The sequence below is a fragment of the Cryptomeria japonica genome, chromosome 9 (assembly GCF_030272615.1).
Source record: "Cryptomeria japonica chromosome 9, Sugi_1.0, whole genome shotgun sequence".
Classification (NCBI taxonomy): Eukaryota; Viridiplantae; Streptophyta; class Pinopsida; order Cupressales; family Cupressaceae; genus Cryptomeria; species Cryptomeria japonica.
In genome coordinates this window covers 251854295-251868249 of record NC_081413.1, presented here as the reverse complement: position 1 = coordinate 251868249, position 13955 = coordinate 251854295, and the positions used below count along the sequence as shown (strand labels likewise).

At 39.1% G+C, this 13955-nt stretch overlaps 1 protein-coding gene across 3 annotated transcripts in view; it reads left to right on the top strand.

Moving 5' to 3' along the window:
• The window catches only part of LOC131051706 (mitogen-activated protein kinase kinase 6), a 91477-nt gene extending 83848 nt beyond the window's left edge, over nt 1-7629 (top strand). For all 3 annotated transcript variants that reach the window (XM_057986314.2, XM_057986315.2, XM_057986313.2), the window contains 2 exons: nt 6912-6957; nt 7180-7629. In XM_057986314.2, coding sequence (XP_057842297.1) covers nt 6912-6957; nt 7180-7260 — 127 coding nt within the window. In that variant the 3' untranslated portion in view covers nt 7261-7629. The remainder of the gene's footprint in view (nt 1-6911; nt 6958-7179) is intronic.
• Nucleotides 7630-13955: the final 6326 nt, after the last annotated feature.

Genomic DNA, 13955 nt, shown 5'->3' with positions numbered 1-13955 from the left:
TTGGGTTTCTGCAAAAATGATGCTGATCCAAACCTTTACTTCAAAGTATTCAATGGTGATATGTTGATCTTGGTACTTTATGTTGATGATCTATTTATTACCGGAGAAGATCATCTCATTATCAAATGTAAGGAGTTGACTTCAGAATTTGAGATGAAAGACTTAGGACTTCTGCACTTCTTTCTAGGGTTGGAGGTGTGGCAGAGGCCCAATGGGATTATCCTAAGTCAAGGTAAATACACCATCGACATCTTGAAGAGATTTGGAATGACTGATTGTAAATCCATGTCCACACCCATGGAAACCAACTTGAAGAAATTAAGGGAAGCCGCAACTAGTTCAGATCTTGTGGACCCTACTATGTATAGGCAATTGATTGGGTCCCTGATGTATCTAGTCAACACTAGACCAAATATTTGTTATGCAGTAAGTGCACTTAGTCAGTTCACGAATGAACCTAGACAGATACACCTAGTTGTAGTCAAGCATATCTTGAGATACTTGTGTGGCACAGTTGGATATGGCTTGAAATACTCTTCCAGTATGGACCTGATTCTTGAAGGATATTTAGATTTTGATTCGGTAGGAAGTGTTACTGATCGGAAGAGCACTTCTGGTTGTTGTTTCAGTTTGGGATCTGCTATGATTTCCTGGTGTAGCAATAAGCAGTCCTCAGTAGCTCTAAGCACTGCAGAGGCAGAATACATTGCAGCATGTGTAGCAACTCGTGAAGCAGTGTGGCTTCGTAAGCTTCTTGCAGGATTGTTTGGTCAATCATTGGAGCCTAGTACCTACCATCATACATTGTGATAATCAAGGCTATGTAAAGCTTTCAGTCAATCTAGTATTTCATGATAGAACGAAGCATGTAGAAATTCAGTACCACTATATCAGAGATATGGTACAAAGGAATGCTGTTCAGTTGAGATACATTTGTACTGAGGAGCAGACGACAGACATTTTCACCAAGCCTCTTGTGAAAGTAAAATTTGTGCATTTTCAATACAAGCTTGGAATTGTGGAAAATGAAGCTCTTGCTGAGAGGGAGTCTTAGCATTAGTTACTTGATATGTATTATTATGCATTCTTCTTTGTGAGAGAAGTTTGAGGTATCAGCCCTTGTTGAGCATTCTTCTCTGCGAGAGAAGTTTGAGGTTCCAGCCCTTGTTCCACCCTCTGCGAGTAGGTATGGTGGATTCACCCTCTGCAAGTAGGTACGGTGAATGTCATGTGAGAGAATTTCATGACTTAACATTTGAGTGCACTCACCCTCTGACTATGTAATTCAGATGTGCAAAAGGATTCCTCTCTAGCTAAGAGGGAGTGTTGATGAATAGTGTCGGTCGGATTCCCAAAACCCGACTTCGCTATAAAATGCGTGAAGGGCCTTTGTCCTTACACATTTTATATTTCAACTTATATATATATATTTCCGGTTGTTAATAATTGAAACGGTTATAGTTAAAGACTTGTTAAGATAGTCTAATTCAGATATCCCGCCACCTTGAAGAGTCGTGATGACTAATGCTATGACCGACTTGTTAGAGAAGTCATGTTGGTTGGAGGAAACTATAATCGGTTATATGTATGGGATATACATCGAGACTTTACCATCGAAGAAGCATACAATAAATTATTCCGCAGATCGTGTTCTGTGTTTTAGAAAATAACCTTGATCTCCAGCAGTCCGAATCTCACAATCAGTATACAGTTCATATTTATCCTTGTGTTGCGTTGCATCAATTACTAGCAGATATTCTAGACACACAGTAATTATCCTTGTGAGTGGATAGGTTATGTATCAGACTGAACTTATCCTTAGCAGATTGTATATAGAAGTGAATTGATTCTAGCATCAAGGAATAAGGCAGATTCATTGTATAAACATCTTATGTATCAATAAATAATAAGGAACTTCTTGGCTGGTTTTTTTCACCTTCATAGAGGAAGGTTTTCCCAGGATATATACACTCTGAATTTTGTATAAATTTTCTATTCTTATAATCTGATCATTAAATTTAACACCACCAAACTCAGGAAATGGACTGCATCCTGCTAAGTTTGCTTGGAATCTGCCCTGCTGGATCATCTGTAATTATGACAATCTTCTCAAATTCAGACCAATGCAACCTGGGTCAGAAACTATCAAAGCAAGAGGAAGGGTTTTTTTCTTGCCCTCTCAATCGCCTTCAACCATTTCTATCCTTGCAGGCATAAAATTTGAAATTTGGAAAAAGATCACTCGATGTCTAAAATGAGCCTCCAAAAGAAACCTCAATTTGTTTTATACCTTCCTTGTCATAGGGCACATAGACCTAAAAACCTGGCACCAAAGTTAATTTGATGTTTTATTTATTTATTATTATTACGTATATATTTTTTATTTTATTTATTTATTGCTTGTAGACACTTTTAGTAATTCAAAATTTAAAGTGTCAAGGTCGGCCAAGTAGAGGGAACATGACAGTCCTCCCTTCCCCAAATTTCTTGCCTTCAAGCAATGACAAGTCAAGGAGCTCCATCTGCTTCTTGTTAATGTCATGAGTTTCATTAGCTTCTCTATGCCTAACATCTTAAGAAAACTTCTGCCAAAGGAAGTCATGCATGAACAGATGCATCATTACCATCGAATCACCAAGAGGAATCATAAACCACATTGCTCATAACATCCAAACCCCACTTTAGTCATGTGGAACAAATCTTGCTAAGAATCATCATGGATTCTACTCCATCCAATTCTCACACCAACAAATGCCCTCTCAATGAAGCCTCCAACCCAAAACATGCAAATATACTTCCTTTAAGGCGAAGAACTGCCTTAGGAACTTACCACTTTGTTCTTCTTGTACTCATGGGGTCATCTCATGGGATGAAGTATTCCAACACTTACTCCATGACTATATCCCTGGGCGTCAATGAGTCCCATAATGTCACTATGGGCTGGTCCCTCCAAAGTGTAATGTGATTCAGCTTGAATGTAAGCATGCAAGGAAGCCCTTTCAATTTGCATAAATGTACAGCTGTCCATGACCAAAAACATGAAGACCAGCAATATAAAAGTAATGTAATAGCTGCAACTGTGAGGAACCTCTACAAAATTCAGCCGTGTGATTGATATAGAAACAATGGGTAGCCATACAAGGATTGGAAATTCTCCATTAGCTGTCAACAGCTGGAAACTACTCCTTCCCATGGCTGATAACAATGGTGACAAAAGTGTCAGGGCTGGAAAGTAGGTCCATAGGTGTATTGGGAGTGCTTCCGCTGTCATATGATGATAATCCTTCATCACCACTCATCCCTCTCCTGCCCTGTTGGTGATATTTTGCACAAATATCCCATTGCTCATGTGGTACTGCCCTAGCATTCATGTGGATTCTCCTCTTATCACTATACCATGGGCAGCAATTGAGATCAACAATAGAAGAATGGTACAGCAGTTACCGTAATCTATAAAGATTAGAAATATAGAGGCTTGAAGCACCTATTCTGAAGTTGATAACAATCCAATAACCACACCAAGTGAAAATTACTCATTCCTACAACTGAGAACATCCATGTGGCTGCAAATGATGCCATGAAATGACTGGAAGTGATGATAATAGCAATCCCGAAACTCAAAATCATGTGGATATCAGTTTTTAACATTTTCCTTCGCAACTTGGTTGCAATATGTGCACACCGCTTCCTCTTCTTATACCTGGTTTGTAACTTTGTGCAATCAAATCAGAATTTGGGCATCTTCAATTAATCTTACAAACATCCTTGAGGTACCTTTGTATGTGCCAATAGCTTTCCCCATATGAAAGATACCTCTCTTTTGTCTCTTCTCCATTTCTTGGTGAGACCCCTTGATTGAGAACCTCTTGATAGATGAAATCGTGAGTGCCACACCTTGATGTACATGCCACTTAGCCTTGACAATTTTTAGAACTCCATCCATAATGCTTTGAAGACACTACCTCCTTCCCCTTAGATTTCATCTCTATAATAAGCTTCCCAAATAAAAGTGACCAAGGAATGACATTATAATTACTCCATGTTCCAGTGAATCTTACTGTGATACTACTAGTTGTACCTTTTAGAAAATGGCATGGATCAGATTGTATGTGAGCTGTAAAGTGGTTGCAGCTGTCATATGTTACCCGGAATTTCTGCCAAAACAACATTATATAAGCTGTAATGATGGTGCTTAGTAATCCCAATAGCTGAGACCTACACGCCATGTTAAGCAAGGAGGTATTTCCAAAATCTACATGTCTATAGCTGTTCATGGAAGATAACATCCGTTTAATGCATGGAATTATCAAAGTTATCAGTAGAATCATCATACCATGGCTGTAACATTGTGCTCCTTTGCTTGGAATCAGAAAGGTCATCGTGGGAGCCCACCTTGTACCAGTTGCAAACACCTCAATAATGATAATAAGATAGAAACAACCCACCATGTTACTGAAGACTCCTCTTTGGCTACAAGGGGAGTATGGGTAGTATTGGAACTGTTGAGGGCACTAGATCTAACATCAAGAACCATACTTAAAGTGGCATTCGGCTCGTGCCTGTTGCCACCAATTCTTATCTACAGTATGTCAAGTTGGTGATTCTCAACCAGAAGGTTCCATTCCTTTTGGTGGCCTTCTTAGGAGTGTAATGTTTAACACATCCAAATTAGATCAAACACCATTTCTGTCAAGGACCTCACCTTTGGAAAAACATGTGATTTGCACCTGATGATTTTCCACCCACATAACCTTTGCATCTCTTGGATCTCTGTCATGACTCCATCTTGATATATCTCCATCACATGAAAAAGGAAGCGAAATACTAAGATATCAATTTACAGCAATATACGTAGAGCAGCAATTATATTACTAAAGCAGAGACGACATATTTAATATTAATAAACAGCTATTTGTTATGTATAAAGCAGCAGCGGTCTTGTCTTACAAAGAACAGTTATAATTTGCAGCCTGTTTTATTTAATACGTGCAACACATATGACGGAAAGAATAAGACAAAACCATAAAAGACAAAATAGAGATAAGACAAATTAAGAATAAAATAAAAATCATCTAAGACATTCGTTCCCTTGATTAGCAATCTGAAGTATTAACAAATATTTAAACAGAATATCTCGAAAGAGGTGCGATGGCCGAGAGTTCCTAAAAGACACGATGCCTGAAAAGGCATGAGTTTAATGTGAACAACAATTTAATAAGCAAAGTGGCAGCGGACATATTTAAGGAGACATCACTTGTTAGAGGGACGTGGCTATTAGGAAGGACATGACTCCTCACCCACACTGGATGGATATTTATACAACTAATTGACCATTTCAAGAGATCATCGAAGGATTCAGATCTCGCATTCCTTAAGATAATAATACTCAGGCAGTCTGTCTGCAGTTTGGTATGAATTTTTTTGTGCAAAAATAATAAGTGCCGTAACAATATTTATATATCTATTTCTGCATATTCATGATTAACCTTATACTGCTGATATAATTACTCATATATGTCATAATAATATAAATCTGATTAGTGATACTCTGCAGTTAGTTTATTTCATGTAAAATGTATATCTTCATATGTTCTGAGTGTTTTCAGCCATGATAGAGGAAGAGAGGATTACAAGTAGGGGAATGGTGTTGGGGTCATCTTCTAGGTACGCCACCTCATGGTATATGGCTGGGAAGTCCTATGGGGCCAAAGGGGTACAAAGGGTACTGCCTTTGTGGCTTAGCAAGGATGGACTTCTAGGGCACCCTATTGTGAATGCTCCTCGTGCTCTCTATCATGGTAAATGAGTGCATTAAGAATGTTCAATCATGAAAGTAGGATAGAAGTGGCAAGATTGAGGGGAACGGTTATAGGATACTTCACTAGGTACTCCACCTTATATGGATGGCATGGGCCACATGAGGCCAAGGGAGGGATAAGGTCCACCCTTGGGCCTAGTGTAGAGTATCTCTAGAGCACCCTATCGAGTTATCCTATCTTAGCTCTTTTATGGTTGAGCCTTCTCAAACTGGTTTAAGCAATCCTATGATTAGATCTATATTTTAAATATATATTTGCTGCCTTCTAATTAAAGAGATCTATTTTATGAATTATGATTATGAATAATTCCTAACTTGTCTGCAGGGTCTCAATCAAAGTGAGAAAATATTCTCTAACCCCACTTGTTTATTTGGAAATTGAGAATTAGGGCAAATTTAGGGCATTCCCAATTAGGGGACATTGCAATCTCCTCCTTCTTGAAGATCTATCTCCTTTCCCATGGATTTCAACTCCATAGTCAACTCTTTAATATGATGTATCCTTTGTATGCCCAAAATTATGCTGAACTCTCCTATGACATAGAAATTGTTGCATTTTGTGTATCTATCCATTATGTTGGCCAGTTGTTGTGCCCACTTGTTCTTGTCATGTGATGAAGGATCCCAAACATCTAGTTGAGCTTCATTACTATATCCTTGAGCCCAAATGAGACCCATAATGTTACTGTGGGCTGATCCTTCGAAAGCATAATATAAATCAGATGGAAATAGATCATAATACACATGAATCACTCAAGATCTCACCCAAATGAGTACTAATGGATAATTTCTTTTTGAAGTTGATCCAAACATTCTTTGTTTGCTTGGTGAAATCACTTAAAGCCATGTTGTTAACAATATGTAATGTGAAAGGCAAACAAAAATTCAAATTATTGAACTTCCATTTTGAGGCCTTTTGTTTTTCTGACCATGAGTTTGTTTCCCCTGCCATTCAGAGAGAATGGAACTTTGAGGAGTTCTTGTGAGCCAAGCATCTTCACTAGTTGAACAACTTTTTGTTATTGTAGTATTTTATTAATTGATGTTTTGTTTTGCAATTGCTTGCTTATGAGGCGTGTTTGGTATATGGCAGTGTTCAAAAGGAACCACGGGATAGAATGTCAGCCACAGATCTTTTGGTAATACTTCATGGTTTTTTTATATTTGTTTATTCAGTAGCTTCTTAAGTACTTTCACATTTGCAGGCTGTTGTTGGGGTATTATGTTTGGAATTCATCTTTCTGTGGGAAATTGCAACTTGATTGCATGCTTTCTTTTTTGTTGTGAGGTTACTTGGTGGTGAATTGCAATTTGATTGTATCGTTTTTTTGGTGAGCTGACTTAATGTGAATTGTTAACAGAATCACCCATTCATCAAGAAATATGAAGATCAAAATGTTGATCTTGCAGCACTGATTGGCAATTTATCATCACCCGCATAGTCCTTGTATAAATTGTCAAATAGAAGGGATGGTTCCATAGTAATATGAATCAAAAGGATGATACTTAACAAAACAATGTTTTCATCTTCCATATCTGGTAGTAACTTCTAATGGAGTACATCTCGGTGTGCACAAATGATTACAGATGATCTGATGGTTTTTGGCACAAGTTATTATTCTATACCTCTGATATCATATGGGTGGAGGAATGAAAATTGACATCCTTCCAATGGTCTTTATTTTTGAATCTTGAAATAAAGTTACCCGTTTTATTATAAACATGGTTTCAGACTGTTATTAACATTTAGAGGCAAGCATGCCTGAGATGCTTAAGCTAATTATTAAAAATTCTTGGCAAAGCCCTCCCTATTTAGTTTTAAACAAACCCTAGATCCTGTTTACAAGATTGTTATTTTAGCTGATCCAGCCAAGGTGACTCTTTCTCTGTCCAGGTTTAATTTAAGTTGATGCGGGCACTAAATCAGAGTAAACCTTCAAAATGTGAATGTTTGATGGAAGAGTGTGTTTGCATGAAAAGTTGGGTGGCCTTCTGTGAATGTTGCTTAAATTTATTGTGGATATAAATCATTCTGTAATTCTTGAGGATGCAATTGTAGTCTGGCATAATAGTCAACTTATTTTGGTCAATAAAATTCTGATTTATATCTTATTGTTTGTGTTTTCTACTCATATTTCCTCACGCCCGAAACCATTTAACTATCAAAGATACATAGCGACATAATTACTGAAACAGTTTTGAATTAAACAGGGAAGCTAGGTGTATGTCACTGCCCATTGTTGATTTAGGGTTGGCGAGGATTTGCCTATAGTTTCTAGCCTACTCTTTTGACTCAAAAATGGCCAAAAGCTTGTTGAAGAGATATATTAATTGTACAGACCTAGCAAAGTAGAATATTGCATATCTACCTAGGTGCTAATGGAAATGACCATAATAGATAAATTGTTTAGAGATAAAATGGTTACTGTTGTGATGATAGCCTTAACGAAAGCAATAGAAAACTGTTGTTGGGATGTTAATTTTGCTTTATAATCAGATTAAATCATAGTGAAAATTTCTGGATCAGAGTTACTTAAAACAGGAATATATTTCTTTAACAAGCCCAGTGGATGGTTTTTCAGAAACCGGTACAATATTAGGAACAAATAAGTAAGTCACATATAACAATTTTCACTGCTGACATAATGGGTCAAATGGTATATTATTTTTTTCAAATTGTGTTGTAGCCCGGATCATATTTTATACGTCTTAATTTAAATGTTTATTTCAGACGTTAAAAAGTGTGATTTATTTAATCATCAGATTTGTCGTTTAAGTACGCCCAACACTGCACTCTACGATATTTCACATTAATCACATTAAAATATCCACTGAACAAGCAGTATATAGTAATGTACACTACCTGCCAAATGATAAGTGTATGACTGTTTCTGCAAATAAGAATGATAAGAATTTGCATATTTTTACGCACCCACTTGTTTGGGGATAATCGAAATTTTGGGAAGAAGATGAAATCAAATTATTAACTTTTATACTGTTTTAATCGTAAATTATTTGAAGAAATGCTTGAATTCATTGGATTTTGCCTTAAAGGGTTTAGTGCAAATATTATAACCTGAGCAAATGCTTGGCTTCTTCCTCTTTTGTCCAATTGGCTTAAAGTGGAATGGTATAAAAAGCTTCCACCAAATGTAGTTATTCCTCTTGTTTAATCTATTGCTAAATCACATCCTTAACACGTGTGTCAAAATTTGGGGATTTGGTTCACCCTCTTTCAAACTATTGGTTGAGTTGAACATTGTCTCATTGCTAGGTAAATGAGAAGTAGGGTTGTGGGGTGGCCCATGTAGGTTGTTTGTCTGTCATCAAATGGGTATATTAACTTATTTAGGTTAAAAGATGCAACTCACCAAGTAGTAGAGGGTTGACCACTTAAATGAAGCTGATCACCCAACACCCTTTGTAAGATGGTGTATAAACTTGAATATTGTGTCGCTAATGCACATATAAATTGAACATTGTCTATTGGCACCACCATTATTTTTAATTGCACTTTTCTTCTTCTTCATATGATTGGGTCTAATGTGTCAATGATAGAAGTACACTTGTAATCAAATAACATTCTCCTTGCTTGTAGGCCAGTGGCTTCTCTCGCTTTCCCTGTGTTTGAGTTGCCCTCCTCCAACAACTTGCTATCTATAGTTTTGTGGACTCCTGCGTGCACGCTGGTGGCTTCGGTGGGTGTGTCTACCCTTGCCACCCCCGTTTCAGCTACATTTGATGTTGATAATTAATAGACGCACGGAGATGACTTCTTCGCTCTCCCTGCGTTTGAATTGCCCTCCTCAAACGGTTCGCTGTCTACCATTCTGCAGACTCCTGCATGTAGGTTGGTGGCTTCGGTGGGTGTGTCTGCCCCTACCGCCCCCACTTTGGTTGTGGGTGTTTGCGTTGGTGGCCCTTCTGTCGGCGTGGGTGCAAACCCTTTTGCACCCACGCCCCCTGCGCTACATGACCGTTTTGTGGCAAGTTCCCATGTGACGGGTGTCTCCGCTCTTGCTTTGGGTGATGATGCCCTTCCTGTTGCTGTGGATACTCGAGTTATTAGGGATTCTTTTCGATTCGGTGATGCTGATGGTGACCTTGGTGTGGGTGCTAATGCTCTTCCTCGACCTTGCTTTGTTGGGAAGTGTAGCTTTGCTCGTGTGGCCAGATCTGCTGCCCAACCCTCCAAAGGGGTTTGACCTCTTCCTTGTGCTAAGTCCTCTCCTGTGGTGGTCTATGGATAAAAAGTTGTGGACAACATTGGGTTCTACCAAAGTTGTGCTCCAGTGTGCAGATTCTCTAGGCTTTGGCCTTCTTTACTAGACCTTCATTGTTGGGCGAGTAACTCATTTCGCCTTTGGTTTCTCATAATATTGAACTCTTTCCTTGTGCTAAAGGTTTCTTCATTGCTTCCTTTACGTCTTCATCTAATTGTGACATGATTTTGGGTAAGATGTGGGCTTGGGGAGTTCATTCCCTCTCTGTTAAGCCCTTGACTACTTCTTTCAATCCCCTTACTAAACCACTCAATGTGCGTTGAGTTTGGGTTTGACTTCCGAATCTTCCTCTTCATTTTTGGGAACACTCTTGCTATGAGGCCATTGGCAACTCTGTTGGCCATTTATTGATGGTTGATGAGGCCATGACTTCCATGGGTCACTCCACCTTTGCTCGTATCCTGGTGGATATTGACATCTCACCCCTCCTTGGGGATGTGCTCCTTATGGTCGAGGATAAGCCTTGGACTCAACCGCTAGATTTTAAGGGCCTCCCCTTTCGCTACAAAACATGCTTTGCCACGGGTCATTTAGCATTAGATTGCTCCCTCCCACGTCACAAGGGCTTGACTACTTGGTGGAAGGATGCCACCTTGGATCACCTGACTATCTATGCTACTGACTTGGTTGATGAGCCGCCCTTCGCCGATAATGCTGCTGTTGATGTTGTTGTTGTTGTTGTTGTCCATGAGGATTCAAATCCCGTTGCTACTGGTTTGGATTCAACTCTTGTCACCTTTGACTTGTAGCTCTGTTCTACACCTATTGGTTATGCTCCTGATGTTGCTCCTCTGCAACAACTTGCTGTTGTTTCACAACCCCCTGTTGTTCTACAATAGTCGTATCCTGCCCTACACCTGCACTTTCTTGACTCTATTGATGGTATCCAAGTAGGGTCCTTACTGCCTGATCATTCTTTTGATTACAGATCGGTAAAAACACTTAACCAATTTACCAACGACTTTGCATATAATCCAAAGTGTTATAAAAGCATTCACCACAATCAAAATATTCACCATAACACAAATATTTATACATGGAAAACCCAACTGGGAAAAACCACGGTGAGATGGAACTCACAAGTTAACTATCTGTAGAAGTAGATAACTGACCAGTTAAGGTCTACAAATGCTCTGTTAGGATCTAACCCTGTTAAAGATCTCAAACCCTGTTAGGAGCTATACCTGGTTAAAGGTAACCTTAGTGGAGGATTTAGATCCAAGTTAATGAAACTCCTTGTTAGATGATTTATACAATGAAGCTTGTTAGAGTTTACCTGGTTAAGGGATTTTACTGTTGTAGTTGTTAGAGAACAACAATGGGAACGATCTAAGGGAACATGATCCTCTAGATCCTCATCCTCTCCACCATGAGCTGCAATAACCCTAGGGTTTGGTTGAATCTGACCAAAATCAATGCCTCTCCCGCAACCCCCATCGAGTCTAGTCATCCTGCCTCCTCCTATAGAGGGTAAGCCTCTCGATGATCTCATCCCTGCCCTGCCAGTATCCCTCCCAATCCATCCTACTTCTCTCCCACCCATAAGAAGTGGTCTCCCAATCCTGCCAACTGGTCCAAATGGTCCTCCATAGACTCTCAATCGACCTCCTCTCCGTCCGAATCTCCTACTGCCTCCACCTCCACCTCCTCTCTCATCTCCATCACCTCTGGCCTCCTAAGCAGCTCTATGCTATCATCTCCATCTCTGTCCCCTGATAATGGGATCATCTGAATCGTCATCCTCATCTCCTGAGCTGGGAGGAGGGTCTGATGGATCGGTAATACGAGGAAATGGGTGTGCAAGTATGTACTGAGCATAATATGCAGTAACCTTAGGATCTAGAATGTGCAATCTCAAATCATAAGCCACCCTAGGAGTAGCCAGAAAATCTGCACGTGCTATCTCAAAAGACAAAGACGGTCCCCAATCTTGCCTATCCTTGGAGCGTCGTGCACATATCATGACACCAGTAGGCATGGCTGAATGATACCAAACTCTCAGAATGCGACTAATCAACTGTCGCTCAAAAATGTATGGAGTCTGACCAATGAGATATCTACTCTGCATAATAAATGGTAATGTATGTGCATCATCCATCCATGGCTCACAATCGATATAAGGTCTCCAAATAACACTATCCAGTGAATCAAAAACCCAACACCAATACTCCATCTTACCCAGCTTATGCTAAGTAAGGATACCTGCTTACAAATAAACATATGGCTGCCTCTCACCATGAACTCTATGATGAATAGGCTGCGTAATAGCAATGTGCTCCCAGCACCAGATTTGCAAAAGTGTGCATCCTGTTGATAGACTAACACTCTCATAAAAAACAACCTGATGAAGATCATGATACAAATGAGCGAGCATACAAACACCCCACGCATATCAAGTCCGATGCTGCATCATGCTCTGAAGAATCTCACCCCAACTGATGCAGAGACAAGAGAATCTAATACAAATTTGCAAATAAAAGGTGTATTTTGGGACCCAAACCCCTACACTCCTCAGGTGTCTCAAATGCACTCAATGCCTTAATAGGCTCAAAACCTAACACCACCTAAACCAGGTGTGTCTCCTGCCTCCACATACTTCAAAGGACCTCAACAAATATGATTCAAAGGCTTTCTAAACCCCTAAGCCTCTCTAGCTTCAACACAAACTCAATACATTTATTCAACCAAGCATCTCGCCCTTCAAATCGGGTAATTTCCCTTTAACTCAAAACTTTTCCAAAAAACTTGCCCAAAAAAATTACATATTTAGACACCCATTTGGATGTTACACAACATATCAGAAAACCAATATAGGTTGTTTTGGACGGACCCTTTGCTGTCCTCAAATGTGTCCCTTTTTAGCCTTAAAAACCACCCACTTTACAAAGGAAGTACCAACAAAACTTAACACCAGGTTACAAAACTTTGTATAGTACTCAATCAGGTTCCCAAACAAAGGATTTTCCAGGTTTTATGGCTTGATTCAACTTCTAAGTGTCCAAACTCTAAAACCCTCCTCAAATCACCCTTCTAAACTAGGGCTTGCTCAAAATCACGCCTCCAATCACTTCTCTGATCAAATAAAGGTTGTTTCACCATTAAATTGGTGCCCTCTACTGATTCCAATCATAAAAGATAGCCCTCCAATGGCTACTTTAGTGGCTGTTACACTCTAGCCACCATCCCCATGCTCCAATCAACCAACAAATTCACCATTTGTGAGTGATCACTCTGCAAAACCACTTCAATCCTGCACTTTCATGTTAGTTTGATATGATACATTATTAGTTTCCATCCCCAAGTCACAGTAAGCACATAAAGGGGATGGATTACATATTCATACTTGAGAAAACAAGGAAAATCAGACTTTTAAAACATGACAGTCAATATAAATCCTTAGATCAGATTAAAAATGATATAAAATGCTTCAGATCATGCACATTAAATGCCTATCAACCTTCCTCAATGATTAGAACTCAAAGATCATCAAAGGAATGCAAGTTTTGCAAGGAAAATCAATTTTTTTGCATTAAAACTGTCTCAGTCCGTACAACAGCACCTCCAGTCCGTACCATCTGTACTTTTCTCTCTTTTTTCCATCATAAATGATGAATACAACTTCCCCAACCAACCCAAGGTGGTTGGAGGGGTTTACAAATTCATTAAGACTTAAAAACTCAATTTCCCTCCAAAATGCTACTAAACATTGGGATACAAAGATTTGAATTTTCCAACTTTATTTAATACATTCTATTTGCTAAAATCATTCCAAATCAATGGAATTTTATTTCATATACCTAAATAACCCTACCAAAGACCCTACTAACCATTCTAGACCCTTGAAACACTATTGG